This window comes from Toxotes jaculatrix, chromosome 14, assembly GCF_017976425.1.
Source record: "Toxotes jaculatrix isolate fToxJac2 chromosome 14, fToxJac2.pri, whole genome shotgun sequence".
In the NCBI taxonomy this organism is placed as follows: Eukaryota; Metazoa; Chordata; class Actinopteri; family Toxotidae; genus Toxotes; species Toxotes jaculatrix.
This window is the reverse complement of record NC_054407.1, coordinates 23,273,919-23,296,908: the sequence shown is the minus strand read 5'-3', so window position 1 is coordinate 23,296,908 and position 22,990 is coordinate 23,273,919. Positions and strand designations below refer to the sequence as shown.

The 22,990-nt window shown below is 35.7% G+C and overlaps 2 protein-coding genes across 6 annotated transcripts in view; one reads left to right on the top strand and one right to left on the bottom strand.

Annotated features, from left to right (window-relative positions):
- The window catches only part of LOC121192780 (ATP-dependent 6-phosphofructokinase, platelet type-like), a 50,910-nt gene extending 39,401 nt beyond the window's left edge, over positions 1 to 11,509 (top strand). For all 4 annotated transcript variants that reach the window (XM_041054660.1, XM_041054661.1, XM_041054658.1 and 1 more), the window contains exon 22: positions 10,703 to 11,509. In XM_041054660.1, coding sequence (XP_040910594.1) covers positions 10,703 to 10,859 — 157 coding nt within the window. In that variant the 3' untranslated portion in view covers positions 10,860 to 11,509. The remainder of the gene's footprint in view (positions 1 to 10,702) is intronic.
- A 662-nt stretch (positions 11,510 to 12,171) lies between these two features.
- On the bottom strand, positions 12,172 to 22,764 carry pitrm1 (pitrilysin metallopeptidase 1). Of its 2 annotated transcripts, none has more exons than XM_041054655.1 (27): positions 22,575 to 22,764; positions 21,618 to 21,720; positions 21,231 to 21,337; positions 20,872 to 21,023; positions 20,482 to 20,596; positions 20,201 to 20,297; positions 19,922 to 20,082; positions 19,640 to 19,766; positions 19,243 to 19,331; positions 18,847 to 18,975; positions 18,457 to 18,570; positions 18,215 to 18,311; positions 17,829 to 17,963; positions 17,131 to 17,269; positions 16,540 to 16,656; positions 16,286 to 16,418; positions 15,993 to 16,113; positions 15,756 to 15,832; positions 15,361 to 15,526; positions 15,052 to 15,152; positions 14,814 to 14,934; positions 14,656 to 14,706; positions 14,070 to 14,182; positions 13,855 to 13,980; positions 13,304 to 13,449; positions 12,889 to 12,991; positions 12,172 to 12,618 (listed from the first exon to the last, which is right to left on the bottom strand). In XM_041054655.1, exons 1-27 carry the CDS (start codon positions 22,619 to 22,621, stop codon positions 12,525 to 12,527), a joined length of 3,081 nt encoding a protein of 1,026 aa, XP_040910589.1. In that variant the 5' UTR covers positions 22,622 to 22,764; the 3' UTR covers positions 12,172 to 12,524. The 2 variants fall into 2 exon arrangements, with proteins under 2 accessions (XP_040910589.1, XP_040910591.1); XM_041054657.1 differs by having other exon boundaries at positions 16,286 to 16,415.
- Positions 22,765 to 22,990: the final 226 nt, after the last annotated feature.

The window sequence follows — 22,990 nt, the reverse complement described above, 5'->3', positions numbered from 1 at the left end:
TTTTTCCGACAAAAAAAGTCAAAAATTTTTTTGACCTCAAAATGTCATAAAAAACGTCATAGTATAGTATGGCGTTTTTTTTCCGACAAAAAAAGTCAAAATTTTTTTTGACCTCAAAATGTCATAAAAAACGTCATAGTATAGTATGGCGTTTTTTTCCGACAAAAAAAGTCAAAATTTTTTTTGACCTCAAAATGTCATAAAAAACATCATAGTATAGTATGGCCTTTTTTTCCGACAAAAAAAGTCAAAAATTTTTTTGACCTCAAAATGTCATGAAAAACGTCATAGTATAGTAAGGCGTCAAAATCGGACAAAAAAAGTCAACATTTTTTTTGACCTCAAAATGTCATGAAAAACGTCATAGTATAGTATGGCGTTTTTTTTCCGACCAAAAAAGTCAAAATTTTTTTTGACCTCAAAATGTCATGAAAAACGTCATAGTATAGTAAGGCGTCAAAATCGGCCAAAAAAAGTCAAAAAAATTTTTGACCTCAAAATGTCATGAAAAACATCATAGTATAGTATGGCGTTTTTTTCCGACAAAAAAAGTAAAAAATTTTTTTGACCTCAAAATGTCATAAAAAACATCATAGTATAGTATGGCCTTTTTTTCCGACCAAAAAAGTCAAAATTTTTTGTGACCTCAAAATGTCATGAAAAACATCATAGTATAGTAAGGCGTCAAAATCGGACAAAAAAAGTAAACATTTTTTTTTACCTCAAAATGTCATAAAAAACATCATAGTATAGTATGGCGTTTTTTTCCGACAAAAAAAGTCAAAATTTTTTTTGACCTCAAAATGTCATGAAAAACGTCATAGTATAGTATGGCGTTTTTTTTCCGACAAAAAAAGTCAAAAAAATTTTTGACCTCAAAATGTCATGAAAAACGTCATAGTATAGTATGGCGTTTTTTTCCGACAAAAAAAGTCAAAAATTTTTTTGACCTCAAAATGTCATGAAAAACGTCATAGTATAGTAAGGCGTTTTTTTCCGACAAAAAAAGTCAAAATTTTTTTTGACCTCAAAATGTCATAAAAAACATCATAGTATAGTAAGGCGTCAAAATCGGACAAAAAAAGTCAAAAAATTTTTTGACCTCAAAATGTTATGAAAAACGTCATAGTATAGTAAGGCGTCAAAATCGGACAAAATAAGTCAAAAATTTTTTTGACCTCAAAATGTCATGAAAAACGTCATAGTATAGTAAGGCGTCGAAATCGGCCAAAAAAAGTCAAAAAAATTTTTGACCTCAAAATGTCATGAAAAACATCATAGTATAGTACGGTGTTTTTTTCCGACAAAAAAAGTCAAAAATTTTTTTTGACCTCAAAATGTCATAAAAAACATCATAGTATAGTATGGCGTTTTTTTCCGACAAAAAAAGTCAAAATTTTTTTTGACCTCAGAATGTCATAAAAAACAGCATAGTATAGTATGGCGTTTTTTTCCCACAAAAAAGTCAAAATTTTTTTTGACCTCAAAATGTCATGAAAAACGTCATAGCATAGTAAGGCGTCAAAATCGGACAAAAAAAGACAAAAAAATTTTTGACCTCAAAATGTCATGAAAAACATCATAGTATAGTAAGGCGTCAAAATCGGACAAAAAAAGTCAAAAATTTTTTTGACCTCAAAATGTCATGAAAAACGTCATAGTATAGTAAGGCGTCAAAATCGAACAAAAAAATTCAAAAAAATTTTTTACCTCAAAATGTCATAAAAAACATCATAGTATAGTATGGCGTTTTTTTCCGACAAAAAAAGTCAAAATTTTTTGTGACCTCAAAATGTCATGAAAAACATCATAGTATAGTAAGGCGTCAAAATCGGACAAAAAAAGTAAACATTTTTTTTGACCTCAAAATGTCATAAAAAACATCATAGTATAGTATGGTGTTTTTTTCCGACAAAAAAAGTCAAAAATTTTTTTGACCTCAAAATGTCATGAAAAACGTCATAGTATAGTAAGGCGTCAAAATCGGACAAAATAAGTCAAAATTTTTTTTGACCTCAAAATGTCATGAAAAACGTCATAGTATAGCAAGGCGTTTTTTTCCGACAAAAAAAGTCAAAAATTTTTTTGACCTCAAAATGTCATAAAAAAACATCATAGTATAGTATGGCGTTTTTTTCCGACAAAAAAAGTAAAAATTTTTTTTGACCTCAAAATGTCATAAAAAACGTCATAGTATAGTATGGCGTTTTTTTCCGACAAAAAAAGTCAAAAAATTTTTTGACCTCAAAATGTCATAAAAAACGTCATAGTATAGTATGGCGTTTTTTTTCGACAAAAAAAGTCAAAATTTTTTTTGACCTCAAAATGTCATAAAAAACATCATAGTATAGTATGGCGTTTTTTTCCGACAAAAAAAGTAAAAATTTTTTTTGACCTCAAAATGTCATAAAAAACATCATAGTATAGTATGGCCTTTTTTTCCGACCAAAAAAGTCAAAATTTTTTTTGACCTCAAAATGTCATGAAAAACGTCATAGTATAGTAAGGCGTCAAAATCGGACAAAAAAAGTCAAAAAAATTTTTTTGACCTCAAAATGTCATGAAAAACGTCATAGTATAGTAAGGCGTCAAAATCGGCCAAAAAAAGTCAAAAATTTTTTTGACCTCAAAATGTCATGAAAAACGTCATAGTATAGTAAGGCGTCAAAATCGGACAAAAAAAGTCAAAATTTTTTTTGACCTCAAAATGTCATAAAAAACATCATAGTATAGTATGGCGTTTTTTTCCGACAAAAAAAGTCAAAAATTTTTTTGACCTCAAAATGTCATAAAAAACATCATAGTATAGTATGGCGTTTTTTTCCGACCAAAAAAGTCAACATTTTTTTTGACCTCAAAATGTCATGAAAAACATCATAGTATAGTAAGGCATCAAAATCGGACAAAAAAAGTCAACATTTTTTTTGACCTCAAAATGTCATGAAAAACGTCATAGTATAGTAAGGCGTCAAAATCGGACAAAAAAAGTCAAAAAAATTTTTGACCTCAAAATGTCATAAAAAACATCATAGTATAGTATGGCGTTTTTTTCCGACCAAAAAAGTCAAAATTTTTTGTGACCTCAAAATGTCATGAAAAACATCATAGTATAGTAAGGCGTCAAAATCGGACAAAAAAAGTCAACATTTTTTTTGACCTCAAAATGTCATGAAAAACGTCATAGTATAGTAAGGCGTCAAAATCGAACAAAAAAATTCAAAAAAATTTTTGACCTCAAAATGTCATGAAAAACGTCATAGTATAGTATGGCGTTTTTTTCCGACAAAAAAAGTCAAAATTTTTTGTGACCTCAAAATGTCATGAAAAACATCATAGTATAGTAAGGCGTCAAAATCGGACAAAAAAAGTAAACATTTTTTTTGACCTCAAAATGTCATGAAAAACATCATAGTATAGTATGGCGTTTTTCTCCGACAAAAAAAGTCAAAATTTTTTTTGACCTCAAAATGTCATAAAAAACAGCATAGTATAGTATGGTGTTTTTTTCCGACAAAAAAAGTCAAAAATTTTTTTGACCTCAAAATGTCATGAAAAACGTCATAGTATAGTAAGGCGTCAAAATCGGACAAAATAAGTCAAAATTTTTTTTGACCTCAAAATGTCATAAAAAACGTCATAGTATAGTATGGCGTTTTTTTCCGACAAAAAAAGTCAAAAATTTTTTTGACCTCAAAATGTCATAAAAAACGTCATAGTATAGTATGGCGTTTTTTTCCGACAAAAAAAGTCAAAATTTTTTTTGACCTCAAAATGTCATAAAAAACATCATAGTATAGTATGGCGTTTTTTTCCGACAAAAAAAGTAAAAATTTTTTTTGACCTCAAAATGTCATAAAAAACATCATAGTATAGTATGGCCTTTTTTTCCGACCAAAAAAGTCAAAATTTTTTTTGACCTCAAAATGTCATGAAAAACGTCATAGTATAGTAAGGCGTCAAAATCGGACAAAAAAAGTCAAAAAAATTTTTTTGACCTCAAAATGTCATGAAAAACGTCATAGTATAGTAAGGCGTCAAAATCGGCCAAAAAAAGTCAAAAATTTTTTTGACCTCAAAATGTCATGAAAAACATCATAGTATAGTAAGGCGTCAAAATCCGACAAAAAAAGTAAAAAAATTTTTTGACCTCAAAATGTCATAAAAAACGTCATAGTATAGTATGGCGTTTTTTTCCGACAAAAAAAGTCAAAAATTTTTTTGACCTCAAAATGTCATAAAAAACGTCATAGTATAGTATGGCGTTTTTTTCCGACAAAAAAAGTCAAAATTTTTTTTGACCTCAAAATGTCATAAAAAACATCATAGTATAGTATGGCGTTTTTTTCCGACAAAAAAAGTAAAAGTTTTTTTTGACCTCAAAATGTCATAAAAAACATCATAGTATAGTATGGCCTTTTTTTCCGACCAAAAAAGTCAAAATTTTTTTTGACCTCAAAATGTCATGAAAAACGTCATAGTATAGTAAGGCGTCAAAATCGGACAAAAAAAGTCAAAAATTTTTTTGACCTCAAAATGTTATGAAAAACGTCATAGTATAGTAAGGCGTCAAAATCGGACAAAATAAGTCAAAAATTTTTTTGACCTCAAAATGTCATGAAAAACGTCAAAGTATAGTAAGGCGTCGAAATCGGCCAAAAAAAGTCAAAATTTTTTTTGACCTCAAAATGTCATGAAAAACGTCATAGTATAGTAAGGCGTTTTTTTCCGACAAAAAAAGTCAAAAATTTTTTTGACCTCAAAATGTCTTAAAAAACGTCATAGTATAGTATGGCGTTTTTTTCCGACAAAAAAAGTCAAAATTTTTTTTGACCTCAAAATGTCATAAAAAAACATCATAGTATAGTATGGCGTTTTTTTTCCGACCAAAAAAGTCAAAATTTTTTGTGACCTCAAAATGTCATGAAAAACATCATAGTATAGTAAGGCGTCAAAATTGTACAAAAAAAGTCAAAAATTTTTTTGACCTCAAAATGTCATGAAAAACGTCATAGTATAGTAAGGCGTCAAAATCGAACAAAAAAATTCAAAAAAATTTTTGACCTCAAAATGTCATAAAAAACATCATAGTATAGTATGGCGTTTTTTTCCGACAAAAAAAGTCAAAATTTTTTGTGACCTCAAAATGTCATGAAAAACATCATAGTATAGTAAGGCGTCAAAATCGGACAAAAAAAGTAAACATTTTTTTTGACCTCAAAATGTCATAAAAAACATCATAGTATAGTATGGCGTTTTTCTCCGACAAAAAAAGTCAAAATTTTTTTTGACTTCAAAATGTCATAAAAAACAGCATAGTATAGTATGGTGTTTTTTTCCGACAAAAAAAGTCAAAAATTTTTTTGACCTCAAAATGTCATGAAAAACGTCATAGTATAGTAAGGCGTCAAAATCGGACAAAATAAGTCAAAATTTTTTTTGACCTCAAAATGTCATGAAAAACGTCATAGTATAGTAAGGCGTTTTTTTCCGACAAAAAAAGTCAAAAATTTTTTTGACCTCAAAATGTCTTAAAAAACGTCATAGTATAGTATGGCGTTTTTTTCCGACAAAAAAAGTCAAAATTTTTTTTGACCTCAAAATGTCATAAAAAACATCATAGTATAGTATGGCGTTTTTTTCCGACAAAAAAAGTAAAAATTTTTTTTGACCTCAAAATGTCATAAAAAACGTCATAGTATAGTATGGCGTTTTTTTCCGACAAAAAAAGTCAAAAATTTTTTTGACCTCAAAATGTCATAAAAAACGTCATAGTATAGTATGGCGTTTTTTTCCGACAAAAAAAGTCAAAATTTTTTTTGACCTCAAAATGTCATAAAAAACGTCATAGTATAGTATGGCGTTTTTTTCCGACAAAAAAAGTCAAAATTTTTTTTGACCTCAAAATGTCATAAAAAACATCATAGTATAGTATGGCGTTTTTTTCCGACAAAAAAAGTAAAAATTTTTTTTGACCTCAAAATGTCATAAAAAACATCATAGTATAGTATGGCCTTTTTTTCCGACCAAAAAAGTCAAAATTTTTTTTGACCTCAAAATGTCATGAAAAACGTCATAGTATAGTAAGGCGTCAAAATCGGACAAAAAAAGTCAAAAAAAATTTTTTGACCTCAAAATGTCATGAAAAACGTCATAGTATAGTAAGGCGTCAAAATCGGCCAAAAAAAGTCAAAAATTTTTTTGACCTCAAAATGTCATGAAAAACATCATAGTATAGTAAGGCGTCAAAATCGGACAAAAAAAGTCAAAATTTTTTTTGACCTCAAAATGTCATAAAAAACATCATAGTATAGTATGGCGTTTTTTTCCGACAAAAAAAGTCAAAATTTTTTTTGACCTCAAAATGTCATAAAAAACATCATAGTATAGTATGGCGTTTTTTTCCGACCAAAAAAGTCAAAAATTTTTTTGACCTCAAAATGTCATGAAAAACATCATAGTATAGTAAGGCATCAAAATCGGACAAAAAAAGTCAACATTTTTTTTGACCTCAAAATGTCATGAAAAACGTCATAGTATAGTAAGGCGTCAAAATCGGACAAAAAAAGTCAAAAAAATTTTTGACCTCAAAATGTCATAAAAAACATCATAGTATAGTATGGCGTTTTTTTCCAACAAAAAAAGTAAAAATTTTTTTTGACCTCAAAATGTCATAAAAAACATCATAGTATAGTATGGCCTTTTTTTCCGACCAAAAAAGTCAAAATTTTTTTTGACCTCAAAATGTCATGAAAAACGTCATAGTATAGTAAGGCGTCAAAATCGGACAAAAAAAGTCAAAAAATTTTTTGACCTCAAAATGTCATGAAAAACGTCATAGTATATTAAGGCGTCAAAATCTGATAAAAAAAAAGTCAAAAAGTTTTTGACCTCAAAATGTTATGAAAAACGTCATAGTATAGTATGGCGTTTTTTTCCCACAAAAAAAGTCAAAATTTTTTTTGACCTCAAAATGTCATGAAAAACGTCATAGTATAGTAAGGCGTCAAAATCGGACAAAAAAAGTCAACATTTTTTTTTACCTCAAAATGTCATAAAAAACGTCATAGTATAGTAAGGCGTCAAAATCTGATAAAAAAAAGTCAAAAAGTTTTTGACCTCAAAATGTTATGAAAAACGTCATAGTATAGTAAGGCGTCAAAATCGTACAAAAAAAGTCAAAAATTTTTTTGACCTCAAAATGTCATGAAAAACGTCATAGTATAGTAAGGCGTCAAAATCGAACAAAAAAATTCAAAAAAATTTTTGACCTCAAAATGTCATGAAAAACATCATAGTATAGTATGGCGTTTTTTTCCGACAAAAAAAGTCAAAATTTTTTGTGACCTCAAAATGTCATGAAAAACATCATAGTATAGTAAGGCGTCAAAATCGGACAAAAAAAGTAAACATTTTTTTTGACCTCAAAATGTCATAAAAAACATCATAGTATAGTATGGCGTTTTTCTCCGACAAAAAAAGTCAAAATTTTTTTTGACCTCAAAATGTCATAAAAAACAGCATAGTATAGTATGGTGTTTTTTTCCGACAAAAAAAGTCAAAAATTTTTTTGACCTCAAAATGTCATGAAAAACGTCATAGTATAGTAAGGCGTCAAAATCGGACAAAAAAAAGTCAACATTTTTTTTGACCTCAAAATGTCATAAAAAACGTCATAGTATAGTAAGGCGTCAAAATCTGATAAAAAAAAGTCAAAAAGTTTTTGACCTCAAAATGTTATGAAAAACGTCATAGTATAGTAAGGCGTCAAAATCGGACAAAAAAAGTCAAAAAAATTTTTGACCTCAAAATGTCATAAAAAACGTCATAGTATAGTAAGGTGTCAGAATCTGATTAAAAAAAGTCAAAAAGTTTTTGACCTCAAAATGTCATAAAAAACATCATAGTATAGTATGGCGTTTTTTTCCCACAAAAAAAGTCAAAATTTTTTTTGACCTCAAAATGTCATGAAAAACGTCATTGTATCGTAAGGCGTCAAAATCGGACAAAAAAAGTCAAAATTTTTTTTGACCTCAAAATGTCATGAAAAACATCATAGTATAGTAAGGCGTCAAAATCGGACAAAAAAAGTCAACATTTTTTTTGACCTCAAAATGTCATAAAAAACGTCATAGTATAGTAAGGCGTCAAAATCTGATAAAAAAAAGTCAAAAAGTTTTTGACCTCAAAATGTCATAAAAAACATCATAGTATAGTATGGCGTTTCTTTCCGACAAAAAAAGTCAAAATTTTTTTTGACCTCAAAATGTCATAAAAAACATCATAGTATAGTATGGCGTTTTTTTCCGACAAAAAAAGTCAAAATTTTTTTTGACCTCAAAATGTCATAAAAAAACGTCATAGTATAGTATGGCGTTTTTTTTCGGGCAAAAAAAGTCAAAAAATTTTTTGACCTCAAAATGTCATAAAAAACATCATAGTATAGTATGGCGTTTTTTTCCCACAAAAAAAGTCAAAATTTTTTTTGACCTCAAAATGTCATGAAAAACATCATAGTATAGTAAGGCGTCAAAATCGGACAAAAAAAGTCAAAAAAATTTTTGACCTCAAAATGTCATGAAAAACATCATAGTATAGTATGGCGTTTTTTTCCGACCAAAAAAGTCAAAAAAATTTTTGACCTCAAAATGTCATGAAAAACATCATAGTATAGTATGGCGTTTTTTTCCGACCAAAAAAGTCAAAATTTTTTTTGACCTCAAAATGTCATGAAAAACATCATAGTATAGTAAGGCGTCAAAATCGGACAAAAAAGTCAAAATTTTTTTTGACCTCAAAATGTCATAAAAAACATCATAGTATAGTTTGGCGTTTTTTTCCGACAAAAAAAGTCAAAAATTTTTTTGATCTCAAAATGTCATAAAAAACATCATAGTATAGTATGGCGTTTTTGTCCAACAAAAAAAGTCAAAAATTTTTTTGACCTCAAAATGTCATGAAAAACGTCATAGTATAGTAAGGCGTCAAAATCGGACAAAATAAGTCAATTTTTTTTTTACCTCAAAATGTCATGAAAAACATCATAGTATAGTAAGGCGTCAAAATCGGACAAAAAAAGTCAAAAAAAATTTTGACCTCAAAATGTCATGAAAAACGTCATAGTATAGTAAGGCGTCAAAATCGGACAAAAAAAGTCAAAATTTTTTTTGACCTCAAAATGTCATAAAAAACATCATAGTATAGTAAGGTGTCAAAATCGGACAAAAAAAGTCAAAAAATTTTTTGACCTCAAAATGTCATAAAAAACGTCATAGTATAGTAAGGCGTCAAAATCGGACAAAAAAAGTCAAAATTTTTTTTGACCTCAGAATGTCATAAAAAACGTCATAGTATAGTAAGGTGTCAAAATCGGACAAAAAAAGTCAAAAAATTTTTTGACCTCAAAATGTCATAAAAAACGTCATAGTATAGTAAGGCGTCAAAATCGGACAAAAAAAGTCAAAAATTTTTTTGACCTCAAAATGTCATGAAAAACGTCATAGTATAGTAAGGCGTCAAAATCGGACAAAATAAGTCAATTTTTTTTTGACCTCAAAATGTCATGAAAAACGTCATAGTATAGTAAGGCGTCAAAATCGGACAAAAAAAGTCAAAAATTTTTTTGACCTCAAAATGTCATGAAAAACGTCATAGTATAGTAAGGCGTCAAAATCGGACAAAAAAAGTCAAATTTTTTTTTGACCTCAAAATGTCATGAAAAACGTCATAGTATAGTAAGGCGTCAAAATCGGACAAAAAAAGTCAAACATTTTTTTTACCTCAAAATGTCATAAAAAATTTCATAGTATAGTAAGGCGTCAAAATCGGACAAAAAAAGTCAAAATTTTTTTTGACCTCAAAATGTCATGAAAAACGTCATAGTATAGTAAGGCGTCAAAATCGGACAAAAAAAGTCAAAATTTTTTTTGACCTCAAAATGTCATAAAAAAGGTCATAGTTTAGTAAGGTGTCAAAATCGGACAAAAAAAGTCAAAAAATTTTTAGCCTCAAAATGTCATACAAATGGTCATAGTATAGTAAGGCGTCAAAATATGCCAAAAAAGTGATTTTTTTTAGTAACACCTCAAAATGTTATAAAACAGGTCATAGTACACTAAGGCTTCAAAATATGCCCCCCAAAATAATATTTTAGTATGACCTCAACATGTCAAAAAACATGTCATAGTATACTAAGGCCCTTAGTATACTAAGGGTATGCTATGGGTCGCGGGGGGCGACCTGGGCCTGGACCCAGATAAGCGGTAGATGATGACATGAATTAAATTATCCACCTGCAGCGAACCAAAGATGCCGTCTGCTCCTGTGTTCCGTCATCGCTCCATCGCGTGTGCTGGGGCGTGCAGTCAGCTGTCAACCTGAAAATGTTTTTACAAGATCACCATAATCTTCATCAAGAATTACATTTAAAATTAAAATAAAAAACGGCTCTGCAGGCGCGGGCTGCCGACCCCTGTTCTAGACTTTTCTCTGTGCAGATAGTTGACTTTGTCAACTGTCATTAATAACAGCAGTGTGTCATTTCTCCTGTGAAAGAAAAGAAGTGGAGATTTTAGATAATACTGGTACAAGAGGATAGTTTTATTTTTTTCGATCATATCCACAAAGTGCATCAACATTTACACGATCGTCTCAGTGTGAGTGAGTTATTAAATAACCACCTTGTCCTCGCGTTCTGTCCCCTCAGACACAGGATCCCCAAGGAGCAGTGGTGGCTGAAGCTCCGTCCACTGATGAAGATCTTGGCCAAGTACAAGACGAGCTACGATGTGTCCGACTCCGGCCAGCTGGAGCATGTGACCCGGGTCCGACCCAGAGAGGGCAAGAACACGTCGGCCATCTGAACCGCGACACTGCCGCCGCCAAAGAGCTTCACGAAACGGTGACAGCTACTCACGCACTGACTGATCGACTGCTGATTGGCCACAAATAAATTAAGGTAGATGTTAAAGATGTTACGTTAATATTAATATTTAAAAAAATATATATATATTGAACGGGAAAGTCGTGGCACTTTTCAGAAGAGATTTTCTGTATTTTAGATGGTGACATCAGATTCGAGGGCAGTCATTTGGAATAGTTTCAACAAGCTAGCATCACTAACATTGTATTTTCGGAATCCCCAATCAAAGTTATTGTATACCTAAATATATATATAAACACTCCTCATTATGTACTTTGTAAGTATTCAAGTTTTAGTCCTGGAAATGTAGCTATATCAATTTTTTTTCTACGACACTTAGCTGAGCAAACATCTGTGTTGCATAAACAGGAAGCAGCGGTGTGTGATGCGTTTAAAGTCTCGCTTTTGTCGTTTTTTTTGCTTTCTGTAGCACTTTGAGCCCTATAATTGATGTAATCCCCTAAAGCTGCGTATAAAGAGGGAAGATCACCTGCTAGCAGTCTAACACCTGTTCTCACCTTGCAAAACAGTGATTGTAAATTGTGCTAAAAAAAAAAACGTGAAGAAATCGCAACCTACAGTAGGTTTAGAGAGGCTTTCGGACGAGCTGGCTGTGTGCGTCCCGTCACCTGCTAACTGTGTGTACGAGTGTGTGTGGTGTAGCCTTTGCCGTGTCCACCCTGGGCTTTGTGTGTGGCATCTTCCAGTGGTTATTTGTGAGTAGGGTCCTGCTGTTCCTGTAGTTTGGCAGTGGAGAATGTCGGAAACTGTACGCGACATTAACTTAATGTGCCGGCAGTGTTATGTGAGTGTCCTGTCACTGAGTAATAAAGCATTTATTGTGTGGAAAGCTAAGAGATTGTTTTGTGTTAATGAGAAGCATTTTTTTACGTACCTCTAGTTTTCAACCATGCAGACAGTTTTGGTTTGTCTCTGTCATCATCTCTGAGTGGAACTACTTTCTGTGCTCTGTGGATAATCCAGAGAAACAGGAACACTGGTTCTAGAGAGACGTGTTACTGTTGATTGACCTGTTGATAGATGTCAGCTATCAGAAACTGACAGGGGTCAAAGGCATTAATGCTACTGTAGCAGATACCTCTAACTGGCATTATACCTGCTGGCTATTCATCAAGTATTTACATTATTTTGTCTAAGCTTCATCCTCAATCCCAGGTGAAAAATGTTTCTCCAAAATCAAAAAAACAATCAAACCACTCAAGAACCACCCTTCTACAAGAACATCACAACAACATATTTTATTATTGTGACAAATATCTTTTAGTGTTAACTGTCTCCATGATCACAAAATTACAGTTAAATACAGAGCTAGCTCAGATTGTTATATTTTCATAAATATGTACAGAATGGAATCTATAGACAGAAATGCATTCATCTGGAGAATCAGATTATGGCTAAAACATTTCTCAGGCCACATTCCTCCTCTTTGTGTTGTGCGCTCCAGCTCTTTTTCAACCATTTCAAAAAAAAAAAAAAAAAAAAAAAAAAAAACTACCTTTGGGTTTCCAGTACAGAGTCCATGTTGCCACTGTGGTACATCAGAGGTCAAGTTAAGATTTCAATTAGAAAATACATACTAAGCAGATTATTTTACAACCCATGAGGGATCTTTCTTAATCATCTCATTCTCTGGACCGAGGATGGCAACACCACACGTCCTCTGACCGACACTTAAGTACCTGCAGGAAAACAAGACAAAGAAAACAAGCTTCATACTCTGTCTACAAAAAATGCTTAATGCTTTAAACCTTTAAATTTTTTTTTTAACTAAGCTGTGTGTTCTGAGTTTTGCATGCAATTTTTTTTCTAAAGTTCTAAATAACAAAAACACAAATACTTTCACAGGTCAGTGTTAAATCAATTATCAGTTATCCTCTGTTGTAGTTCTAACAGCAGCAATAACATTACTAGTGCTTTATTTTACTGAATTAAAGGTTCAAGGATTTTACCTGTTGGCCACGTCCACCAGGTTTTTATGAGTGACAGAGAAGAGTCTTTCTCTGTGACTCTGCTTCATCTCATCTGTGACGCCACTGAGGAACAGACCCATTCCTGTAACACAAAGACCAAACCAGAGCCACGTTTTACAGCAGCACAACCCAAACAGTGTCACTCAGTGGCAGTTCTTTTTTAACCAAGCAGACAAAAAAGAAAACTGCCGAGAGAAACTCAGACATATTTCTCTGAGGGTTTCTTTATGAAATTTGACAACTGGACATCTCAACACTGAGAGCTTAGAGACAAACAACAACAAAATCTCAATTTAAGATCTCAAAAAAAGAGTGAATTAAGGTAAGTGATGGAGCTAGCTGATGTGAGGATGTGTCAGTTCACTCAGTTGATTCAACGCAGTTTGAGCCTCACCTTTGTCTGCGGGGGCCACGGGCGAGTCGACAGCTGAGAAGACTGACAGTTTGGCTTCATCGATGTCCTGTTGGGTGAACTCTCCCGACTTTGCCCAGTCAACACCTTTACGAAACGCAGATAACGTCTGCACTGAGTTGGGGTCCCTTAGAGACATAGGAGACATAAATTGAGGTCAACACACACTGTTGAAACTCTAATGTTAACTCAACATTCAACATAACAAACATTTATGTATTCAATATTCTGTATGTTCCTATCTAACATATCTCCAAGCTTAACCTCAGCCCATTCTTAACGGAGGTGGACTTCTTAATGTATTCAGTAATGTATTTAATTTTCTCCTAGAAAATTAATTTCAAAGAAAGTCTACCAAGATTTAGCAAAATCAATAGAACAGTAAAAAACTTTTTCATACATTCTTTCTAAGAGAAAAGGATCGTAGAATAATATAGATATGAAATGTCAAACTGTCAACTGTCTGCTGGTAATCAGCAAACACACATCATATAATCAAAACAGTGTGACCGTTGTGGTGAGCGTCTGCCCACCTGTATGAGTAAAAGGAGAAAAGACCGCCTCCTCCCATCCTGGCCCCGCCACCATAGGCTCCGCCTTTCTCTCGGATCTCTCCATGGAGAAATTTAGCTGTCATCAACCGTGCCAAGATACCCAAACTGACGAAGACAGACATAAAGTTGTATTTAGACCAGGGCCTGGAAATCAAACCTGTGTGAACTCAGTGTGAAACAGAACGTGTAGTTACCTGGCGTAGTCCTCGTGGGAAAACGGTACCGTACGTATACTCTCGCTGACGAAATTGACAGGAAAGGGCATCTGGAAGAAGGTTTTCATCTGACACGGCTGGAAATTCTGCTCCTGTGAAGGAAAAGTGAAGTAATCAGGAAATGTTGAGGTTTGTATACAGGGACTTTTTCTTGGAGACACAACAGCACAATTAAAAGATACACAGATGTTGTGTTTTTCTTACACACCGTTATGACAGATTATGGACGAGGACTGAGATGACTGCTGGTCTTTATCTCACACTAGCAGTCTGGTATTTTACTTTAGAGTCAGTTTTAAAATGAAGACTTTCCTTTTTCCATACTTCCTTCACCTTCCAGTTGAATAAACAACTTTCCTTGTCTTGCTTTATGATTGTCCATCTGCCTTTCACTTCAACTACAGTACTGTGTACTCCATCACCAGAAACCGCTCTGGAGGAAAACTGACATCCTTCTGTTTTGTGTTTATTCTGTTTTATAGTAATTACTAACTTATTTTGGCAAACTACAACTTTCTGAGACAAACAGCACAGTATGGACTGAGAAAGGCAAAAGTGAACTCACACAGATGAGTTTCCTGCTCAGTCCAGAGTTATCCAGAGGGTCAAGTGGTCTCTTCATTAAAAGAATAACATCAAAGAAAGCCAAAGAATAAGTAGAAACCATTTCTGATTGGTTGGACAAGTCACTATGACAGATCCTGTGATTCTGCTGAAACTTACCTCAACGACATTGGGTCTGACAGGTTTGCGTTCCTTTCTGCTTTCAGAGACATCCTTGATAAAAGTCTCCAGCTGTGCTGCTGTGTCAGACACTTTCTGAGGGGTTGTGTTGACTGCGCACCTGTAAGGAACACACGTTTTGATTTGAAGTGAAAAAAGGGTTGCAAACAGCTGCAAAGGAAATCTGTGCGACACATGAAAGCAGACAGTGCTCAGACGTCCACTGCTATGAACCCACCTCATGTTGTCTGGGTTGAGAAGGTGTTTTTTGATCCTGGGCAGTGTTCTGATAACTTGGCTGAGGTCTGACATCTCAGCTATCCTCTTCATAAACTTCACCTGACATTCAAAATAACTGTTTTCAAACTACTACGACACAACATCAGCGACAGGTGTAACAGAAAGGCTGAAGAAAAAGTCTTATTTGCAGAAGTTAAATGGCTTCCTGTCGTAAAGACTAAGATTCATCAGTGTCTTATAACTACGACAGGGCAGCGTGGATTAGATTATAAATTATAGATGTTACTATTAACAGCAGATTAAGTACCTGTTCCATTCCACCAAAAGTCTCCTGAAGGTCTCCTGCTGGAGTCAGGTGACGGCCTGAGCGGGTCATAGCATACATGTGACCAGAGTATGAGATCCCATTGGCCAGCTCCTGTGCTGACATCATCACCAGCACTCTCAGGCGCTCCTCGTCATCAAAGTGGGGGCTGAAGGAAAAGCATTAACGCTTGATTAAATTCCTGCCACAGCTTCTCTGCATGCAGCTCAGTGATGGTCGCACCAACAGTCAGAGGTGATTCGCTATCAATCGATTAAACAACAAAACAAATCAACGTCAGCTGCTGTTTTTCTGTTTGGGCTCACATCAGCAGGTGTCTCTCGCTGCAAGACATGTGAACTGTTGGATGATGATGATGACAGTTGTTGGATGATTACCTGTTGAAAATGTCGCTCCACAGCTGAAACATGTGAGGAAGGTTCCTCTCGAGGCAGGAGGAGAACAGGAGGACACCCTGAAACAGAGAGCACAGAACAGTGGGAGACTGTGAATACACAGTTAAGAGACCAAAATGTCAGTGGTTCAAAAGCTGCAGCAGTTAATCATCTTCTGTCAGGGCAAGGAGCTGCTAACGTCTTATTGTTTCACATTAAATAAACTGAGTTGGCACTGACCTGCTCGTACATGTCCAGCTGCGTGGAGTCAGGGATGACCTGGGTGGAGACAGACATGCCCCCTGTCCTCAGCTCCATCTGCTGGGCCTGCTGCCTGTAATCCAGACCTCCACAGCCCATCCTAACAAAACAAACAGAAACATTCATAAACACTGACATGGTGAAGATGTAGAGTTAATAAGGGGGAAAAAAGATAACAGCTTATAAACAGCTTCTCCTCTGCAGTGACCTTTATGCAGGGTATCTTGAATATCATATATATATAAAAAAAAACAATTCCTGGTTATGCTCACCTGGTAATAACATTGCAGAAGAGCGGGACATAAAGCCTGAGATCCTCTGGCAAGGTGTTGAGACTACACATGGCTCTGAAGTAAACCAAGCCGTTGGTGGGCTGCTCACAGTACTGAACAGGCACGCCTCCTGTTGGGATTAGGAGGTTAAAGCACGTCAGAGTTTCATCAAACACTCTTTGGTGATGATAAAAAAAAAAATACCCAGCTGCAAATGTGATATGAAGTGTGTAACAATCAGCACTGTCCTGTACCTGCAGTGCTGATCTGAACAGGAGTGATGGGTATCGTCGGCTCGATGTCGGACACTTTGAGTGCAGGCAGACAGGAGGCGTCCTGGGTTTTACTCTGAGCAGCCAGCAGATCCAGACCTTTACAGGAAGAGACACAAGTAACTTACATCAAGTGGATCCATGAATCACAAGTGCTTTACCTGACATCCTGGTTTAGCCACACACTTGCAGGTTTCTGGTTGAAATGTTTAGATTTCTAATATGGTGTGTATCAGTCACTTTAACTGAAGATGAACTGGCAATTTACTTTGTCGCTCAACTGCCAGGGACCCATAAATTAATAAACTTAAATAAAGTCCCTTCCACCCCAACTCCAGGAAGGAGGGAAAAAAGCTTGACTCAAACACTTTGTGTGGAGCAAACAGCCAATCAGGCGCAGTGTCTTTTTGATATGGACAGTTTTCTGGAATCTTACTGACTCAAAACCAGACAGATTTTAACTTGGACAAAGTCTGAGAGTTAACTTCCGACACTTTTTAGCAACCTGCAAGGTGACCTCCACTGAAAAAGGAAAACGCAGCTTCCTACATGGATGAGTGAAACTACGGTCACCTTTCTCATAGATCTCCTTTCTGTCGCTGTCAGACAGAGCTCGGATCTTTTCCTGAAGCTTCTCCTCCTCAGCCTCGGCCTGTTTCTCCAGGTAAGCCTCGTCTGGGCTCATGGACAGAGTCAGTCTGTGAGTGTTCTCCTGCAGGGTTGGTTGATGTTGAGTGAGGGGATAATGAGTTGAAGGGGGAACAGAACAAAAGACAATCACAGTAAGATTACTACAGAGATTCAGTACTGATTCCTGAAAGATACTTTTTTCAATACCAAATTTTAAAAAAATCTTTTCTGGAAAATCTCCCTTATACACAACTTTATTTTTCAGTTTCTGCACATTTTCATTCATACTTGCATGGAAAACGTGCAAAGTAAAAAGTGAAAAAGGTAACAAGGAACAAATGTAACCAACACAATGAACCAGTGCAAACAGTTTTAGTGCAAAATTAACCGTTTCTTAACCGTTAATTAACCGTTAGTTTATATTAGGCTTACTGCAGCATACCATTATATCACTCAGCAACTCTTCTTTAGAAAACTTGAGATAACTGGTTTGCCAAGTCAGAAAGCATTGGCAGAGTGTCCTTCATGCCTATACATATTTGCATTGTGCACTGTTAGCATCGATGCTGCTAAAATGAAGCCACGATCTAGATCTTTTCCAAACAAGGATGTGAATTTAAAGAAATGCCACTTTCATTCACCTTAAAGTAGTGCTTGACTTTGTCCTGGAGGAAGCGAGGGTTTTCCACCAGAGCCTGTTTGAACTTGGCAACGCTGTCGCTGATCTGCAGCAGCTGTATGGGGTCGCCGTCATGGTTCCATGATGATGCTATGTACTAGAAACACACACAAACAAATGTTAAGAGTGAGGAAACCTACATACAAAAAGCAAGCAATGAAAACAGCCCTGAAACAATGCACCATCCTGATTTATACTTTCAAACAGACAGGTTGTCTACTTATGAACATGTGTAGTTAATTTTAATTATTGGTGTATGTTTCTGTTACTGTTAAAGAATTAAGTTTATAAATGTCCTTCTGATTGTGGAAACAAATGAAGATTATTGATAAACAGGACTGAACTCACCGAAGCCAAAGACAGACCGAAGTTGGTGGACTGGTGTTTCATCTGGATCTCGATCTTATGGAGGAGAGCCTCGATTCTTTCCTCCTCAAATCCATTCCTGTGTTGGATGACCAGTAGAAATGACTCATATAGAGTGAAACTTTTTTCCTGCTTTCTTCCTGTTTGATCATTTAACAAGCTATTCTTAGATATAAATGTAGATATGTTGATCCGGCTGTTCAAGGTCTTGCTGTGTGACTTACTCTATAATGTCGTTGATGGTTTGGTTGATGATTTGTTTCACCCTCTCCGTGTCCTCCTCCGCCATTCCCTGCAGTCCTATGCTAAACGACGCCTCTTTGGTGCTGCCATCGTATCTGAGACACAGGACATTTCAATTAGTTCTCAACAAATACATTAATGTAATGGACCATTAATAGCATTTCTTGACAGAGAAATGGTCAGGTGCCAAAGGTGATTTGTTTTGTTCCACATGTGAGCTAGATAAGTAGGTATTTAACACAAAAACTGCCATGAAGTACGAGCACTCAGTCAGTTAGCCTTCAAACCACACTAAGAAAATCAAATTGTAATTGATCCAAACTTGGCATGACAGAGCTTCGCTGTTATTATTTTAAAGCCCATGTACACACCCTACGACAGAGGAGAAGTCGGTTCCTATCTTGGGTTCGATGAGAGCTTTGTAGAAGGGAGAGTTTGGTCCAGAGATCATCAGAGAGGACAGCAGACTGAGAGTGAATCCTTCAAACGTGTCAGTGATGCTGGACAGAAAAAAAAACAGAGTAAGAGATCAGATGTTAAAGAATAACAGAGCAGGGTCCCAGCCTCACTTGTACTGAGGGAATACAGTGCCTTGAAAAACTGTCAACATAACTAAACAAGTCACAGCTGGTAAAGGTAAAAAAAGAGGATCAGCAGCAGTGCAGGAAACAGTATCTGTAGCTTCGTAATCTTATGCCATTCAGCTTCAAAATGCTTTTCTGTGCAAATGTCTCAGCAGGAAACAGAAAGAGCTGATGTGAACTCACTCTCCCAGCAGGTAGCTCACACACAGCGTGTTCTGCCTCGCTGGATCCGGCGCCAGAGCGTCAGGGCTGCAGGTCACATGGTCCTCTCTCTGAGGGAACCAATGAAACTCACTGTGAGATTGGACTGACTATTAAATACAGCCACTGCAGACAAGCTTTATATAATTATTTGTACTGATGAGACTGGAGAGGGAAGCCACGTAGCCCATTAACTTACTCAGTTTAAGTTCATTAAGGATTTTCAAAATAAAATGGGTTATCAAATGCTGCAATTATCTTTGAACTGCTGCAGGAAACCTTTGAGTCTGACTCGTCAGCTTTGTTAGAACAGCTTTATTATCTCAAATACCCTTCCACCGTTTAATATTACAGTAATATGTCTGATTTATGGACTTACAGGGCTGTTCCAGTGTGGCTGGGGGGGGACCTCTGTGTTGGGGTTGATGCATTCAAACTTGGACAGAGCTTCCTCTTCGATCTGCTTCAGATGCTGCTCCAAAGGCAAATCTCCATAAGTGAAGAACCTGAAGAAAAAAAGAAAAACACACACTCTGTTTGTCTTATTCCTCTTTTAAAGTCAGTCAGTTTTTTTAAGGAAAATGTATCATGTAGTACATAATGGGACAAGAACAATTTTCTGTACTTTTCTAATAAAAAAAAAAGAAGTGTGTCCCTCTACCTAGCATTGCTGGGGTGGTAGTGTGTAGCGTGGAACTGTCTGAGCTGCTGCCACGTAAGGTCGGGGATGGACAGAGGTTCTCCTCCTGACACCACAGAGTAGGTGTGGTCTGGATACAGCTTGTTCTGAAGGTGCTGGGCGTACAGACGCTCGTTGTCTGACTGAGAACAAACACACACAATTAACTTTATTTTCTGTTTTCTAGTTTTATATTACAGCAGTACAGTATTACATTCACTACAGCATGTGGAAAAGATGATTGAGACAGTGTTTACTTACAAAAGCCCCCTTCATTTCATTAAACACCACTCCTTTAAACACTAGAGGGGAGTTGGGATCTGTGGGATTTTCATTCTCCAGCCTCCAGCCCTCCTGCCTGGAAAAAATAAAACATATGCAACCCAGTCACGTATCACTGGTTTAATCAATATGACTGTAACAGACCTGACGTGATATTCACTAACATTACTCCATTGTTCTAAGGCATCCAACTACTTTATTGACTGCAGATAAACATGTAAAAAAGCACATCTAACTGTGCAGCAATAGACTGAACTCACCAGAAATCCTGCTCTCGTAAACAAGGGAAGAAAACTGCATCCAGATAGACAGACAGAAGATTCTGGAAGTCTTTTCCATTTTGGGTTGAAAACGGATACATAGTGTAGTCACTGGCTGTTCATGAGAAAAATAAAAAAAAACACCAGAGCAAAAAGGTCATCAGCAACTTCGAAAGGTAATCAGCCTTCATTTAGAAGTCTTTTTCTGTTCTGTTATAGACTTGTAAGGCTTTATTTTTAGATTAAACTGTTGCATATAAACACTCCATAGCATTTTATATAACATAAACACAAAGATGGGATACAGATACATTAAACAGTATTTTTTTGGGCAGTAAATACTATGGAATCTGTAGACTTGTACTTTTAGGACCCAATGATTTTCTGTACCTGTGAAGGCGTTCATGAAGGTGGACAGAGACCTGTTGAGCATCTTGAAGAAAGGGTCTCTGCAGGGATACTTCTCAGATCCACACAGCACTGTATGCTCCAGGATGTGGGGAACCCCCGTGCTGTCCATGGGGGTCGTCCTGAACTGGACACTGAAACACAGTAACAGGTTTGTTAGGCATCTTTTTCTTTCTTTTTGTACAAGGCTGTGCAGTGACCTAGAAGTTGTGTAAACACAACACTGTTACATGATGTGTAATTGTAAAGACGGAGTAAAATGATCGCATTGTACTACATTCAAGTCTGTTTCCTCACAGGAAAATAAACAGGTAGTGCTCTTCAAACACATTTCAACCAACCTGAAGAGGTTGTTGGAGTCATCTCTGGCTGCATGCAGGTACTGAGCTCCAGTTTTATCATGAGTCAGCTTCACCGCTGTGAGAAACAAGTCAGGCACCGCTACAACCTGGAAAAGATCAGGATTAACAGCTGAAACTACCATTTGTTTACAAACAGGAGTCAAACCCTGTGCCAAAAAAAATTAAAACCAGAAAATAGTCAATTTAACTGTAGAGCATTTAGACCTCTACAGTGGTCATGCAGTTTTACTTTGGGTCAAGCTAAGTTTACCAAGACATTTTATCGCACTTTCCAAGCTTACCCATAAGAGTTAGCAGACTGTTGCAATGTGCCAGTGTCAGCAAACAAAAATAAAACTCAAAATGAAACTGCAGCATTACACTTACCTCTTTGACCGTAAAGCCATGGATTTTCAGTCCTGGGTGGTACTGAAGCGCCCGCTCTGCTGAACTGCTCTTCAACCTCCACGTACACTTCTGTCCACTGAAACTAGGTGGGGAAAAATAGTTAATAGCATACAGACTAATTCACCCATCACTGCAACAAAAACAAAAAAACAAAACAAACAGATCTTATGATTTAGTATTTCAGTATACAGTAGCGTGTGTACTGGTTGATACATGCCCACAGTAGTCAGGCCAAATTTTTTTTGTATAGCCCGATATCATAAATCATAAATTTGATAAATTTGCCTTAAAGGGTTTGCAATCAACAATCGGTGCAGTCTAGGACAACTTTTGTCATTAGACCATCCAATCAGACAAGGAATGATCAGGGCAAAGCTGATTCTACCAGTTACAATAATTCTCCAACAAACCAGCTCAAGGTTTCATGACCTTCATCAGCCTCGGTCCTTGGGTTAATAATGATGCTGTGATCATTAGTAAATAAGTTTCCTCTCCTCATCCTCTCTGACAAAATACGCGTCCAAAACTCACTGAAGTCACACAACTTTTAAGTTGAACTTGGTTTTACAGAACATTTTATATATAATAATATATAGAAAACACAATTAATTTGGCAATAGATCTACAATCTACAGGCAACAGATAATAGATCGCACAATATGGTGCAACACCAATGTAAGCTTGCTCTGACACTGCCAACAACAGCCCCTGGTGAACAGCATATACGTTTAAAAGCCTCATGGTGGCTGAACCTGCTTTACCTGAAAAAGAGTAACTCATATGTCATATACGGCAACTGACTGACTGACACGGAGGGCCAGTAAATGTTGTCGTGACACTACAGAGTCAACAGGACACACAAATATCGCTGAATTAACTACACACGCCGGGTGTGTCAGCGTCGGGCTGACTTGCTTAAACCGTTAGCTAACTCACCTCAGGTATCGAAGTTTCTGGAGCACAGACTTCGTTTGCCGAAACATGGTTTTAACGGCGGCTAAGTCACACAACGACGTCCACCCCCGCTATGTTCAGCTATAAAAAAAAAAAAACCCCACACAATTTAACCAGCTCTTGTCAATAAATATACATTATTTCGGCTCAGCATCCACACGCTGTGTCCTTTCATGCCGTCTGCTACCGTTGACTCATTGGATGAATTGTGTAATGTGATAATAAAAAAAAGCCGTAGTACCTGCGCAGATGTTAGATCTTACAGTCATTTTCTGCGCAGTTATACCTATCCCACTGCAGTGAAACTCTACTGACACGCTGGGCAATTTTCGGCGCCCGTAAGCCGAACCTGGACCTCGAAGCATCCGCGTTTCTGATTTGTCGAGCCGGGATGAAGA